Source organism: Mesocricetus auratus, unplaced genomic scaffold (genome assembly GCF_017639785.1).
Source record: "Mesocricetus auratus isolate SY011 unplaced genomic scaffold, BCM_Maur_2.0 Super-Scaffold_2245, whole genome shotgun sequence".
In the NCBI taxonomy this organism is placed as follows: Eukaryota; Metazoa; Chordata; class Mammalia; order Rodentia; family Cricetidae; genus Mesocricetus; species Mesocricetus auratus.
Genome location: NW_024429180.1, coordinates 1,547,860 through 1,564,075, shown reverse-complemented (window position 1 = coordinate 1,564,075; position 16,216 = coordinate 1,547,860). Strand labels below are relative to the sequence as shown.

At 46.1% G+C, this 16,216-nt stretch overlaps 2 protein-coding genes and 1 pseudogene across 8 annotated transcripts in view; 1 reads left to right on the top strand and 2 right to left on the bottom strand.

Annotated features, from left to right (window-relative positions):
• Ggact (gamma-glutamylamine cyclotransferase) overlaps positions 1-3,021 on the bottom strand; it is a 42,561-nt gene extending 39,540 nt beyond the window's left edge. Inside the window, exon 1 of one of the 7 annotated variants that reach the window (XM_013120112.3) lies at positions 2,908-3,021. The gene's annotated coding sequence lies outside the window, so the exon portion shown is untranslated. Of the gene's footprint in view, positions 1-2,649; positions 2,796-2,907 lie in introns of those variants that run through there. The other 6 variants (XM_040741503.1, XM_040741700.1, XM_013120108.3 and 3 more) reach the window with 6 other exon arrangements.
• Positions 3,022-3,946: 925 nt separating this feature from the next.
• Positions 3,947-10,819, top strand: LOC101823578 (annotated as a pseudogene).
• A 1,030-nt stretch (positions 10,820-11,849) lies between these two features.
• Tmtc4 (transmembrane O-mannosyltransferase targeting cadherins 4) overlaps positions 11,850-16,216 on the bottom strand; it is a 58,452-nt gene continuing 54,085 nt past the window's right edge. Inside the window, exons 17-18 of the mRNA XM_005079433.4 lie at positions 14,197-14,266; positions 11,850-13,155 (exon numbers count right to left, since the gene is read on the bottom strand). Of these exons, the coding sequence (XP_005079490.1) occupies positions 13,007-13,155; positions 14,197-14,266 (219 nt within the window). The 3' untranslated portion in view covers positions 11,850-13,006. The remainder of the gene's footprint in view (positions 13,156-14,196; positions 14,267-16,216) is intronic.

Here is a 16,216-nt window from a genome sequence, read left to right as displayed (position 1 = left end):
GTAAAGCCTGAGTTTGTATTTGCGCCTTTATAGGAAATCCTATAAATCCCTGCCCTAGCCTGAAAGGGTCAACCAATAAGTCAATAGATACCATTTATTTGCACAATTTTTTGTTTTGTTTTGTTTTTCAAGACACAGTTTCTCTGTGTAACTGTCCTGGCTGTCCTGGAACTCAATCTGTAGAGCAGGCTGTCCTCAAACTGACTGAGATTTACCTGCCTCTACCTCTCAAGTGCTGGGCCTATTTTGCACTACATTTTACATAACAAACCCACATAAAAATTTGAGCATCTTGAGGTAATCTGCTAAGAGGTGATGATGACATTGTAGTCCCAGAAGAAAATGTTCCTTCTAATTATTTAGAGAACTGTTATACTATCTAGAATAAACTGCTTTAAATCACCTTTTTTTTTTCTTGTAGCATTGAGGGTAAAGCCTGGGACCCTGCAAATGTGAGGCAGGTGCTCTACCACCAAGCTGTATTTCCAGTCTTAAATGAACAGAGAATGGGAAAAAGAATGCCTATCAGGCTGAGAAGAATCATAAGTTCTATTTAATGGCTATCTGGAAGTTCAGATAGTTTCCGTGCTTTCATACCTGGTTAAAAATTTTTCAGCTAGAGAGGGAAATCAGAACCTTGATAAGAAACAGAACTTATCATCGGAGAGCCTTTCCTTCCTCGGCCCAATCTGGTGCAGCTCTCCCTATGCCCATGGTCGTCTCAGCACACCTGTCGGCTCGCTTGCTCTTTCTGAACATAGTTTCATATATTCACCCTGTCTTCTGCTCATGGTGTCTAAAACCAGGAATGCCATTGTCCCATTCCTCCATAAAAAGCCACCCTCTGCTTGAGGTTTAACCCTAAAGAGCCCCCACCCCCAGCTTTCACTCCAACAGTTCATGGCCTTGTACTTCATTCTTCCACATTAGTGATAATACCCGTTGACTCATGCCGCCATATGAACAGCTAGCCTTTTCTAGTGAACTCCGCTGAGGGAGAATAACAGTACCTCACACAAAGTTAGCAATGCCTACACATAGCTCCGGGTTCCAGGGATTGGGCCTGCAACCTAAGCAAGGCTGTCCTTCCCAAAGCAGTTTCAACAACAACACAGAGAAGCCTTTGACTGAAGGATGGATTTCTCAGTCAAGATGCTGGGTAGCCATGGCTAGCTCAGGCTCTCTGAATAAAATTTCAATTAAATACTGGCTCCAGATGGGGAATGCTCTAGAGAAGACTGCTAAGATCAGTTGATGCTGTCCTCCTATGGCTACCTTCCCATGGGCCATATCCCTCTTCGACGGCCCTAGCTTGTAGGATGGTGGGTACAATAAAAAAAATATGCGGTGACTATTTTTTCAAGCACTGACAACTGGAGTTACTAGATAAAGGGAAAACACTGTGGGGTGTTATCATTTGATATAAAGTCTTTCATAGCCTACGATGCCCTGCTTCAGTCTTCTGAGTGCGGGACCTTGGTGGATTCCACTGTAGGCGAGGGTGACGGAGCATAGGGACAAACATGCCAGGCAGACAGAGCTTAAGTGAGAAGTTTTATTAGGAAGGGGAGGAGGGAGGAGAAAAGAGATAAAGAAACACAGAGTCAGAGTGAGCAGAAGAGAAGAGGGAAACAGGAGAAGTCCTAAAGAGAGCGTAAGTGGGAAGTGGTCTTTCTTTTAAGGGGTCCTTTGCACCTGGGCTGACCAGGGTGCTGCCTGAGGGCATTCCGCCAAGTGACAGGGGCTAGCCAGTGTAATGCCTGAATCCTTACACTGGTGCTAGGATTACAGGCATAAACCACAACACCTGACTTGAACACATCATTTTAAAAATGCACTGCACACTACCCAGCACCACCACAAACAGTCATTAGTAGGATTCCAGTTCACCACCTCACACATAATAAGGCGGCGTTTTACCACTGAGCTACATACCCAACCCCAACTTTGTTTTCCAGTGCTGGAGATACAACCTTGGGTCTGTTGTATGCTAAGGTCACGGTTAGTAAAGTTTACTAGTTAAAAAAAAAGTTCAGTATAGAAGAAGCTACTAATTAACTTGGCGTACTAAGCCTTTAAAGACTAAAGTTCATTGGGGAAGGCTGGCCTGCTTACTCAGGGACTTCTGGCTTCTCCTGGGAGCCGGCTCAGGAAAATGAGGCCAAACTGCCAGGCACTTCAATTACAGGAACCAGGCCAAGAAAAAGCCTTCAACTGGAGGAAAGTAAGCACAGGTGTGCCCAAGACTTACCTCTCAGAGGTAAATCCAACTGATTCAAAGACAGCCTTTATTTTGAACTCATGATTTCTTACTGGGACCGTCAGCCTATATATATATATATATATGCTCCATGCTCCTACTCTAATGTGTTTCCGTATTCCTTCAACATGAATAAACTGAACTTGGAGTTAAGAAGCTAAGTTAAAACATGTGCACACCTCTGATGGGTTTCGAGCGAGGCTATGCCATTATAACTTGGCGGATCGAGTGAAACAGCAACGATAATCACGAATAGAAAAGAACCTAAGATCAGAAGTTGGTTTTGGATTCTTTTGCAAGTTGTGGCCTCCTTCACACATAAGAAACACCTAAAATTAAAAAGCGGAGCTTTTGAAAACAGCCTCATTCCACCTGGGAGCTTAAGCTACCTGCTGGAGGCGTCCGTCCCACGAGCAGCGAGCAGCAGCTCGGCTTGGGCCAGCGTCTGTGCGACTCCCGCCGTGGCCAGCGCGTTGGCCGTCAGGGGCGGTTTTCCGGGGTCAAACGTGCGCCCTGCCCCGCGGGTTCCGTTCGCCCTCCCGCCCGGCCCTGCATCTGCCCGGACGCTAGCGGCCCGCGCTCTGCAGCCTGGCGACCCAGTCCCTAAGCCGCTCAGGCTCCCAGTGCCAGCCCGCTCAGAGCCTCACCTGCACCCGGCCAAGAGGATCAGCGGGAGCGCGCCGGCCCGCGGAGCGGAAATGCCCAACTGAGCGGGCGCCGCAACCAAAACGCCCCGGGCGGCGCCCCCTGCAGGCTGCACTCCGCCGCTCCTCTCGCCCCTGCGGCGCCCTCGCATTAATGCCCCGCCCGACCACACCTGGATGCCTGCACGCCTACCTGCACGCCTCAGTCCACGCGGCCAGAGCCGCGCACTTACCTATCTGAGACCACCTTCTTCTGAACTGAACGAAAGCGCCCCATCCCCGACACAGACAGACAGACAGACAGACAGACAGACAGACAGACAGACAGACAGACAACCTCCCACACACACACAAAACACCACACACAGACATATGCACTCACACACAGGGATGCCCCACTCCTGACACAGAGACAGACAGAAAGACAGACAGACCCCCCACACACAACACACACAAACAGACACATGCATTCATACACAGGGATGCCCCACCCCTGACACAGAGACAGACAGACAGACCCCCCCACACACACACACAACACAGACACATGCACTCACACACAGACACATGCATTCACACATAGGGATGCCCTACACCTGACACAGAGACAGACAGAAAGACAGACAGACCCCCCCCACACAGACACATGCATTCACACATAGGGATGCCCCACACCTGACACAGAGACAGACAGACAGACCCCCCCCACACACACACACAACAAACACACACAGACACATGCACTCACACACAGGGATGCCCCACCCCTGACACAGAGAGACAGACAGACACATCCCCCCCACACAACACACACACCCAGACACGTGCACCCACACACAGGGATGCCCCACACCAGACACAGTACAACCGCTTCTAAATGGGTAAGCTCTACATTACACACGCCTGTGTTGGACCCAAACACACCCGAAACCCACTACTTCAGAGAGACTCATAAACACAAAATTGGAGACAGACCTCTTTTCATAAACCCTGTGGTGACGCTAAACTCTGATGGATCTTAGGAAGACGCCTCAGGACAGTCATGCATCACCAAGGCTTCACACCCGCTCATACCCATGCCTACTGGATACAGGTAATGTAGCCATTCCTCCCACTGACCGACTCTTTTTAAAATAAAACTTGTTTAAGAGCTAGTGGAAAGGCTGACTTTCACCTGTATCCCCTGAGTGAGAGCCAGAATAGGTGGGTGAGAAACAAAAGCTCAGGGAACCTTTGTCTCTAGAGACTTTTCCTCAGGAATGGTGTGGCGCTTTTAGAGCCCAGGAGAAAGCAATGTCACAGAAACCATGAGAGGTCTCTGTCCTCAAAGACACAATTAAGTATAAGACTATTGATGTCCTTTCATCATTTCCTGTCTCTTTGACTTCTTTGTGTAGGTGGAGTACTTGAACTCTTCTCGTATTATTGGTTTTCGTGTAGATGTAGCCAGTGAGGCTGAAGTGGTTGTATTTTAAATAGATGAACAAGTCTAGAATAAATCTAATTGATCATATTCATAAACCACTTAACTCTTTCCACAGAGGACCATGAGAGGGGACAAAGGGTCTTAAGGGAGGGCCTGGTAAGGGGAGAAAGGGGGATTAATAAAATACACATGACATCAAAGTAGAAGATGGGTAGGGATGGAAGGAGGGGTAGAGAAGAGGATCAATAAAAACACAGTATATATGGAAGTCTCCTAGGGAAGCCTATTATGTGGCATTGCGATGTTTTGTTTATGATCTAACAAATAAAGCTTGCCTGAAGATCAGAACTCGGAGCTAGCCACGATAGTTAGCCATAGACACCAGGCAGTGGTGGCACACACCTTTAATCCCAGCACTTGGGAGACACAGGTAGATGGATGGCTGTGAGTTCAAGGCCACCCTTGGCTACCATGAAAACACTTTATCAGGATGGCTTTATAATTTATTTTAGTATCTATGGGTGTGTACCTTGTGTGTCTATATGCACCTCTTAAACCTCATACCTCTCTGAAAAGTATTATTTCCCATTTCGTCACTGAAGCTTGGTAGAAACAAAAAATAGCCTCGGCATCTCACAAAGACACGTGGGAAAAATGTTCAAGTAGCTCAGAAAGGCAATTCTTTTTGTAAAAAGACTGCATCAAAACCCAAAGTAGGCTAGAAAGCACACCAGGGCCAAGATGGTTCCCATCTTTTATTATAGACAGGTAGGTGTTAACTGAGTCTCATCCCATTGGTGGGAGGGAAGTCTCCCTCTGACATGATTGGCTAATCTGCTTGAAGGGAAAGGTTCAGAAAATGAATGCTTTGATTTAAAAATACCCTCCCCCAAAAAACTACATTTGCCAGAGGAAAAAAATGGTCCCCACAGCAGCTACTGGGAGATTAGATTACTTAATACACTTCCCTCTTCATAGAGCTGCTATTACAAGGTACCACAAATGGGTTGGAAATTTAGACCTTTAAAGCTGGAGGTAACCAGAACATATATTGTAAAAGTGGAGGTTTGTGATAACACTGAAAAAGTTTAGTGCTGTTTATGTGACCAAGTGGAGAAACAGATGATGTCTCCTGATATAATTACACAGTTGGTGTAGCCGTGAGGGAATGTCCCAGTGGCGTAAACGATAATGGGCAGAGTATTTGGCATTGCCTTTATCAAGATTCTGCCAATTTCAACTCCCAGAGTGTGATCCAGAAGTAGGTAAACACTATTACTGCAGGTGAGTATGGCAAATTACATTTCTGAGGGTGGAACTAACAAGTCTTCTCACCCCCACCAGGTGGGGTGCTGGAGCAGAAGCCACACTGGGTGTACCCTTGGACCTGGTTAAGCTCCCGACTGTCACCATCTAGGCTTGGCACTGGGCCAGCACCTGAGCCAGGCTCAAGAGGTGTCTGCAGCCATGTAAATTCTGTGGAGGGATGGCATACTGTGCATCTCAGGTCAGAGTGGGCCTAATGCCTCACGTTGGCCCAGAGATTCTGCAGCCTGAGGGCCACACAGGAGTCAGAATGGAGAGCAAAGAGGAGGAGGTCTCTCGTGGTCCACTTACTGTCCACCCTAGTACCACGAAGGTGGAGGTGGAACCAAATCCTGAGGAGTCACAGGACAGGAAGGCTCTAAAGAAAGAACTAGACCGTTTTGCCAAACAGCTGAAGAAAATCACCCTGGGGTTCACATGGGCTGACATGGGGCTCGCATGGGGCATTCTCTTTAGAACGCGGTTCAGCCAGTAAACCATCCGCTGCTTTGTGGACCTGCAGCTCAGCTTTGAGAACACATGTAAGCTTCAGTCAGTCCCTGCTGGAGAAAGGGGTGGAGGAAGCCAACAAGAACTTTCAGAAGGTATGCAAAGCAGAGCGCCTGCTGCAGGTGGACAAGAGAAATCGGATGAGTCAGGGGGAACCCTGTGACAGGGAAGCGCGAGTCACATCAAGGATGCCGGTGTGTGTGTGTGTGTGTGTGTGTGTGTGTGTGTGTGTGTGTGAAGGTAGTTGGATATTTATTAAGAGAGAAGTAACTTACATGAAAAGCTGAGAACTTGTCAGCGCTCTATGATCTCCGAATCTTGGCCGGGATCCAAGAAGGGGCTTTTCTTTTTTCTCCTTTTATCCCTCACCTTTCCCACTTACCTGTGTCCACGCCCCAAATGGGCGTGGCCAGTGGGTACATGAGATCTCCCTTACAAAACCCGAAGAACATTTCTGTGGTGGCCGGAGCCCACCTTGCAGATGAGCATCATCACCAAGCCTCTTGGGCTGGAAAAGGATGTGGTCCTTGTTGGTTCTGTATGTGTCCTGTACCCTGCACCAGAAGCATGAGCAATCAAGCTCTGACTGTTCCCAATCAGAGGCGTGTGAGACTACAGGATCTTCTTATCCAGGGGCTCCCAAGGCCCCATTTTGGTGCCCCAGGCGACGGGAGCCCCAACTTCACCATGCTCCACTCTTCAACAGCTTTGGGATTAAAGTCTTCATTTACTGAGGAGGGGACTGAAAGCACAAAGTATTGGGGGACACAAGGTGTGGGAGGAGGTGATGGGGGTTAAGTTGAAGTTCAGTGACGCTTTGACCATGAGCCCATCACTCATCTTTTTGTTGATCACTTGGAATGACACGCCTTTAATCCCAGCACTAGGGAGGTGGAGACAGGGGTGATATGGCTGGGTGAGAGAGGGAGATAAGGCGGAGACAGGAACTCATTGCAGTCTAAGGAGCAGTGTGGAGATACAACCAGAGGTCATAATCGCTCCCTCAGTCTGAGCATCGGTAGAGGTGAGAGCTCTCTAGTGGATGGCCACTTTGCTTTTCTGGTCATTAGCTTTAACCCCAACATCTGCCTCTGGGTTTTTGTTGTGTTACAGGTTGGTGCTTCTAAATTTTATTTTTTTATGAGTACTAGGGACTGAACTCAGTCCTCATGCGTGCTCAGGGCTTTTCTGACTAAGTCATCTCCCCCAGGCTCCTTTGCCTTTTTGTTGTTGTAGAACATGGACTTATCATTTAACCTCTAAAGACACAGTTTGTGTTTCCTCCCACGGCCCCTTCCTTTGACAGGGTGTCACTAAGTAGTTCAGGCTTGTTTGTCCCTTGCTATGTAGTCCAGTATGATCTCAAACTTACCATGCTCCTGTCTTAGCCTCCCAAGTGCTGGGATTACAGCTGTGTTGCCTCCACACCCAGCTCTGTGTATGTACCTTAAAAACCTACAAGTTCTTACATAATATCACAAAAACTTATCATTTGTAGTGTTTAAATTCAAAATCATGGCTCAAGTCAACATGCTTAGATTCAGATAGAACCCTATTTTACAGTTCTTCCTAGGAGACTGTATGTCACATGGCCTCACAGTGGGACAGTCACTCATTGATGCTGTCATCAGTTGAGCTCAGCTTTTGGGACTCCATGACCAAGTTCCCTGTCGCCCCTCATATAGTGATTTTATTCATTGCTGATCTTTCCTGAATTGATTAGTTTGGGACAAAACCCAAAGCATGATCTATCTTTCTTTGTCTTCCCCCCTCCCTCCCTCCCTCTCCCCCCTCTTTCTTTCTCCTTCTCCTCCTCCTTCTTTTGTTTTCAAGACAGGGTTTCTCTGTGTAACAGCTCTGGCTGTCCTGGAACTCACTCTATTGACTAGCTGGCCTTGAACTCACAGAGGTCCACCTGCTTCTGTATCACAAGTGCTGGGATTAAAGGTGTGAGCCACCACTGCTCTTCAAAGAACAATTTTCTAATCAACATTCTTCCAACATGTATTATAACAGCTCTAATTAATCCACCAAGAAGCCTCATCTACTCTGGCTGTTTGCTAATCTTATGATCTTGAGAGGTGCCTGATTTTCAGACAGGTACCCGAGTTGTCCACTCAGGAAAACCTTAGGAGAGCAGTGAGAAATATAGCCCCGTGGTATCCAACAGCATTAAAAATTAATATGACTGCAAGGATTAAATGCAACAAATAATTTTTTTAAAAAAAAGCTAAATTTCTAGGCTGTCACATATATTCACTGCCTTGTACTGAGACACACTGCCCATAAGAAATGGACAGTGCACACAGCTGTAACTTTTTAAATGTCAGTTCTTATGGTGCTGGGACTCGGTTCTAGGGCCTTGTGCATGCTAGGTTAGCACTCTGCCACTGAGCCATAGCCATAGTTCACACAGATACAAAAATATAGAAGCCACAATTTAAAAAGTAAAAATGGGAAACTGATCACCATGGTAGTTTGTTAGCAGCCATCGTTTGATATCCATGGGACTACCAGAATTTATGGATGCTAAAGTAAAAGGACCTCAGTCACTTTCTCTCAGCTTATACTTCCACGGTCTAAGAGGTCTCTGGCACATAGTAGATATGATAATTTACATGAGAATGTTCCCAGTAGGCTCAGATGTTTGAATACTTGGTCCCTAACTGGTAGCACTGTTTGGGGAGGTTTAGTGGGGTATGGCTTTGCTCAAGGATGTTACTGCTGGCAGGCTACGGTTTCAAAACTGTCACCGTTCCCTGTGTGCCAGTAGAGTTGTGAGCCCTCAGCTTCTGACCCAGCCACCATGTCTCTGCTCTGCAATCATGGACTTTGTCTGGAGCCATAAACACACATAAACTTTCTTCTGTAAGTTGCCTTGGCTATAGTGTTTCTATCACAGCAATGTAAAAGTGGCTGATGCAGCAGGCACTTAACTTTTTACTGAGTAAAGGAGGGAATAGATGTGTTTAATGATAGCGCTGCTCCTTTTTCAAAAGCGCACTCTGCCTCTTAGCATCTATCCCGGGGTCCACTGAGCGTCTTACCTTCTTATCCAACAAATCTTATGGCCCACTTTAAATGTGAGAAGTGGGTAGAATAATGTAAATGAGTTGCCTAGGATGTTACACTGGGAGAACCAAGACTCATACCTGGGTCCATCACCTCCAGACCCAGGCAGGTTGAACAGGAATACGGACACAGATGTCTAATGCTTTGATGCTGAGCTAGTCTCCTGTACGACATTTCAAGTCAGTAACTTGAAATCACATGCAACAAACACGCTAGGTAACATGAGACTCCGCCAGAAGACCCCGTAAGGGATATGGGTGTGAGGCTGTGCCTAATAGGATGAAATTTAAAAGAACAAATGTAAGTGTGCATCAAAGTATAAACAAATTGGAGTGACAGACCAGGCAGAGACCCCGAAGTAACACGTGCTGAACTGAGAAACAAGTATGCCCAAGGAAGTGATGGGCTGTGATCAGATTTCCCCATGTTTAAATGCTGCCCCCATCTGTCATTAACAACAAAACATTGAAATAAAAAAAAAGAGCTATCATCTAGGTGTGGCGGTGCCTGTCTATAATTCCAGCTCCTCGGGAAGATGAGGCATAGGACCATGGGTTTGAGGCCAGCTGGGCTGTGCAGCAAGACCCTGTTTTAAAATGCACACACATACGTAAGTTCAGGCAAGTAGAGAAGTTACCAGAAGGCAGTCTTCTATTTCAGTCTTAGGGTAATCAAGAAACATGCTACAGCTCTCTTAAGACAGGAAGAAAAGAAAGAGTCTACATAATGGACTTCCAAAATCTGCAGCCAGGAAATGCTTCCTGAAGTATTAGTCAACCAAATGACCCTCCCCCCACCCCCAGAAAACAGCTGGAGAGGGAATCCTGATGGACCAACCAACAAGAGTTTAGGGGATCTGTTTTGTAGAAAGGGAGCCAGACATGAGAGTTTATCAGTAGGGAGAAAAAAGAGAAAGGTTCCTAAAGGTGCTTTTAGAAGAAATATTCTTTACTCGGAAACAATACAAAAAAACAAAAAAAGGATCTACAAACTGTTTAAAGCAATGTCTGAGACATAAAATTTTCTTTGCTGATGTATTCCAACTACTACAAAGTACAACTGCTGGTCTAAAAGTCTACCCTGCTGTCCCCAGAAGGTGAGTGCAGGCATTCCCATCCCTTCTGGTTTTGGTCTACAATACGCAGACATCACTATAACCTTAGGACTCCCATTTGGTCATCAAACCAACTGGCTCTGGAACCAGCAAAGGGGCAAACCTCTGAGTACACCTGTGAGGGATCTCCTTGATCGGGCTACAAGAAGTGTGAAGACCCATCCTAAATGTGGGCCCAGTGGTCCTGCAGCAGCCCTGGTGCAGGGAGGTCCACAGGAAAAGCGTTTTGTTGGCTCGCTTTCACATCTTGCTGGTGAGTTCATCTGCTCTATGGCTGCCACTGTCCCTGCCTTCCCTCAATGATACAAGTTTCTTTAGCTTTATAACGTGGGCTTTAGACCAGTGACTCTCTTGGAGCTCTCCTGGCCTACCTACAGTGTCAGATTGGGAAACTGCTGCGAAACAGCTTTGTGAACCAAGCAGCAACAGTTCTGAGCCTCTCCATTGTGAAGACAGTCATTCTTGGACAACATAGAAGTACCGTGTAAACCAATCTAATAACAGTTTTTTCATCTCTCTCTCTGTCTCTCTTTCTCTGTCTCTCTCTCTCTGTTCTTCTAGAGAACCCTTGACTTAACAGACTTGTCATTTTTATTTTTAATCTTTGAGACAGGGTCTCACCAAGCTGCCCAACGTGGTCTTGAATTCCTTCGTAACCTAGGCAGGCCTTGCATTTGTGATCCTCCTGAGTAAGAGGGGATGGTAGACACACACCAACCACCAGGCCTGGATCCTGTCTGCACACTGATTCTTCCACTTGCTTTTACTTAAGAAAGTTGTATTTTAAAAGTGAGCACAGAGAAGAAAATCTACCGATATGGAGCTACACATCCCAATATCTGAACTTCAGTAACTTCATAACATAAGCCTATAAAATAGGCCTGTTGCTGGGAGGTGGTGGCGCACGCCTTTAATGCCAGCACTCGGGAGGCAGAGGCAGGTAGAGCTCTGTTTGAGTTCGAGACCAAGCCTGGTCTACCAAGCGAGTTCCAGGACAGCCTCCAAAACAATACAGAGAAGCCCTGTCTTGAAAAACCAAAAAACCAAAACCAAAAACAAACAAACAAACAAAAAATAGGCCTGTAAATGGACTGAATTCTGAGCAAAACCCGTGTACCAGGAAGGGCGTTTTCAGAGGTTTAGTGTTGGTAGACCCTGCATAGATGTGGGGTGGCAGCACCCCACAGGCGCCAGCACCCCCAGGCAGGGGGCCTGAAGGAAGTAAATGACAAGCAGAGCAGCCACATGTCATGGATCGCTCCATTTCCTGACTGTGATACATCACGACAGCTGCTCCAAGCTCCTGCCGCACCTTCCCCGTCACAGCAGACTGTGAGGTAAACTAAGCCCTTCCACTCTGACACTGTCTGTTGGGTGTCTGTCTTGTCACAGTGGTGGGAAAGGAATGAACCGTGGGTCCTAAAAGGACACACCCGTCACATACCCTAGAAAAGATCCGACTCCACCTTCAGGGGAGGCTCAACAGAAACATTGACTACTAAAAAGAAACGACGACAGTTTCGCAGCAGTTTGTGTGATAATTTTACTGCAATAGAAATTACAGCAATTGCATGAATTATTAGGTCAACAGTATATAAAGAACAAACTAAGTGAACAAATCGTTGAGATCTGATAAAACAAGGGGGAAAAAAAGCAACTCGTTTTTTTTTTTTAAAGAACACCACACAATCCAGAACTTTGACTTCTTTTGTAAGAAAGTTTAACCTTTTTGCATTTTCTGGATAGAGTAATGTCTGTAGGTCAATTATGTGAAATGGGAACCCATTCCTCGGCTAAAAACATGAAAACACAATGTACACGGACACAACAGCCCTCTGAACACCGGGCAGGACAGAAACCAAAACGTTAGACGGCCTGCATTTGCCTAAACACAGCAGGGTTAGTCTACCACCAGTGGTAGTTTTCTGTAGAACATCATCCTGTGTACTAACATCATACATGTTGGAATGCACACACATACCCCAAAAAGCTTGGGAGTCAACACCTTCCTATGAAAGAAAAAAAAATATACAGATACACCAGATGTTAAAATTTCCCCTTCTTCATTCCACTATTTATCCCATTAAACACAAAAGAGTGAATAATTTCTTACAAACTTCAAGTTATACTATTGCAAAGAGACTTAAACCCCCAGACCTTAATTTACTTGTCATTACTTGTCATTAAATAAACATGCTAGCATACACACACACAAGATACACGATGCTTATGTAAGTCTGTGGGAGTTGGCCATGGCGAGGTGACGCCACTTCACTGCGCCAGTCACACCCCAAATGCAGGTTTAACACGAGCAAAAGTTGCTCGAGATGATTTTTGATTCTCCTTTTTCTGTTTAGTTAAAAAAAAAAAAGGCTTCATTTTTGAGATTTTAGAATTACATTTGGGTAGTCTGAAAAAATACAATCTCAATGCAAAAAAATCCTCTCAAGCATTCAAGAGTGTGTTGCTGGTGCTACAATCTTCTTGCATCTCTTTGTTTTCACAGGAAAAAAAATAATAGTGTAGTAAACAAAAAAGCCTGAGAACTTTAAATGGCTAAACCCGAACGCACAATCTGAACCGAGGCCTCATTACACACACACACACACACACACACACACACACACACACACACACACACACACACACACACTCAGAACAGTGAGTGGGGGAGATCAGACATCTTTCTTGTGCATTTGTTCTAGTTTTCTTCTCAGCAGACTGTAATTCTCCTTGGTGCCTGCTGCCACGGGGTCAAGCTGCAAGGAGATCTCATAGTGTTTCTTGGCCGACTCGAGATGTCCCCAGCGATGATAAAGCACAGCTGAAATAGCAGATGAATTTGGTTGGAAGCGCTTCTGACTTAACTTTCAGGGCTCCCAAACACACGCACAAAGAACTTTTGTGGAGCCTCGACAGAAACCACTGATTTAAAAAGTACTGTTTTTGTACTGTAAGCTTTGTTTATTGTAATCACACACCCCGGGGAGTGGGCCCCTGGACCCCCTGCCTGTTACTCTTGGGGTTCTTCTTATTGTTAGATAGGATTCACGTGTTTCCAGAAATGTTATTACAAAAAAAAAAAAAAAAAGAAGAAGAAGGGCCATGACTGTTTCAATGCTGCTGTGAGACTTCTAGCTAGACAGCACTGCGCTGAGCTCAGGCTATGTCAAAGTCTACTCTTTCATTATTTCCTTCTTCATGTATAAAAAGAAACCCCACAATATATTCTATATTTTAGGTTTATTTGTTATTATTTTTTGTTATTTTTAGGTTTATTTATTTATTATCTTGTGTGTATGAGTATTTGCCTGTGTGTATGTACATGTAACACATGCATTCGGTGCCTGGTGCCTATTGAGGCCAGAGGATGCCAGGTCCTATAGAACAGGAGTTACAGACGGTTGTGAGCCTCCAAATGGGTGCTGGGAACCAAATCTGGGTCCTCTGCAGGAGTAGCCAATGTACTTAGCTGCCAAGCTGTCTCTTATAAACACAACCTCTTAAGTGAAGATTTCCATACAACCCTTTGGGAAAAGGCTGTGTTTCTAGGTTGCGGTTGGGGCTCTCACATCAGAATCAAACTGTAAAATGATGTTGCAATAAAGTGCATCTTCAACATCCTAACCCTGACTGGGTATAGGGAATGTTTCTCGTGAGGGACTAGAGAATGAGTGCAGGGCCTCCAGCCTGCAAGGCTCCACACTGATCTGCACCCCCAACCCATTTAATGAAAATTCATCTTGAGACAGGAACAATACAGGTAACCTTTCAGAAATTACTCTTGCAAGAAAAGATTTTATAGACATAGACATATAAAACAACACAGAATTTCAATGCAACTCAATCGGAAAAACTTTCTTACCCAAATTGCCATGGTAACTCGCAACATTTGGATTTGCCTTAATTGCCTTGAGGAATAATGCTTCAGACTCCTAAAACAATGAAACACACACACACAGAAAGAAGAAGGTATTATACACGAAACAAAATGAACACATAAACAGAAGAAGGTATTACGCACGAAGCAAAAACAGTCACCTTCTATCATTGCTGTTTTGTATCAAAACATCTCCTTTCCAGAAACAGCCTTGCTGAGAAGGGGCGGTGGGACACAGTGGTGTCAGGGGATGACGAAGCCATGTAAGCCCCACCTCAGAAGTGGCTGGCACTTTGTAACCTAATTCAAATGACTTAACTTAGGGCCCACTGGAGGGGGAGAGGGGCAGAAGGGGAAAGGGCCAAGCTGTCGAGGATACTCACGAAAGCAGCAAGCCCAACCCAAACCGATGGCCTCACTGCAGAGACCAGCACTCAAGGTAGGGATATGAGCCTGTTTAATCCCCCACAGAAACCCAGAATACCCTTGGCATCCCAGACGAGCTGCATCCCTTATTCAGCAGCAATTAGCACAGATAACGAGGAAGGAATGGCCATCTCTGGTGGGAGCTGTCCATTAATTACTGTATAGGACTGTGACCAAATGCCCCTGGTGGGTGTGGACTGATCTTTGTACTTGTCCTTACTTGCAGTGGGGTCACCATGAAGCAGGGTAGTGGTTCTCTACCTAAGTGAGCCCAAATGGTCACTTTCTACCTGGAGATAGATGCCCAACCTGTCCACTAACATAAGCCCAGGTCACTATGTGTATCTCCCACACACCTGCTTGGAAAGAACCAAGCTCACTGCAACTGGCATCAAATGCTGAGCGTATACTAACGACCCACGTTGTCAGATTGGGGACAATTTTGACTTCTCACACTCTGCGTGAGTTTTCTGAGTGAGCTTCCTGCCTCGCTGACTCTGAAGTGCTGAACAGCAGCTTCCTTGAAAACGGATAGCCAATGGTGTCCTGGGAAGCAGGCTGGGGGTTCAGGTGGACAACTCTGAACCCGCAGAACTCAGGGAAAACCCCATCATGTAGAAGGGGGTAGGATGAAGACATCAATCTGACACATGGGATGCCAGTAGGGAGTCAGGGTCCACACCCCAGCTCTAGAACTGAATTGTTTTTGGAGGGACCCAAGATTTGTCCAACATTTTAAAGAAGCTGCCGGACAACCAAACCAAACAGAAGGTGTGGTTTCTTGTGCCTTTCCTGGTGATTTTCATTGAACCTTAAAAACTACAAGAAATAAGAGTCTGAAAATGAGAATGTACTCTAAGATGCTCTGCGTCACACAGGAGAGTTTGCTGGAGTGGACTGCTGTAGGGGTGAATGACATGTTTTCTGTGGGGGGGTCCCAGAATTTCTCATTTCCCTAACTAATCAAATGTCAAGGCCATGGCTGTCTCTGGGTAATGAATCAGTGAGCCTGGGGTAGGGGCCTGAGGTTCACACATCCTCAGTGGGTGGCAACTCCTACATGTCAGGGTTGAACTCTACAGGGGGACAAGAGGATGAAGGAGAAAGCTTAAGTCACATTTCCGAGGCTCGAAACAGCAACACGGCAGCATGTAGACACAGGGGAATCCCAGAAAAGGTAGGGCAGGGCGCAAGTGAGTGTGGGCAGGATAGGATCTGCCGCCTCGGGGAGCGGTGGGGCTGCTTGAGTGCAAGCTTCAGCAGCCCCAGACTACACCTGGACCTGAGGAAGAGCACAGGCATGGAGGTGTTCAAAGCTCATGATGTGCTCATCCATCCCATCAGGGCCATGTCCAAGACAGACTTTACAAACCGGCCCATGGAGAGATCTGGACGCCTACAAACACAGGCAATGTGCTGTGAATCGTTGAACAGATCCATCCAACCCCTCATTCAACTGGAGATTTCATTCATTAACACGGAGAAAAAAAGCAATGCACTCTTCTGAAGGGCACTCTACACGGCACTTAACGGAGATTTAGACCTGGAATGGCCTTGCAATCTGGATCTTTGAGAACAA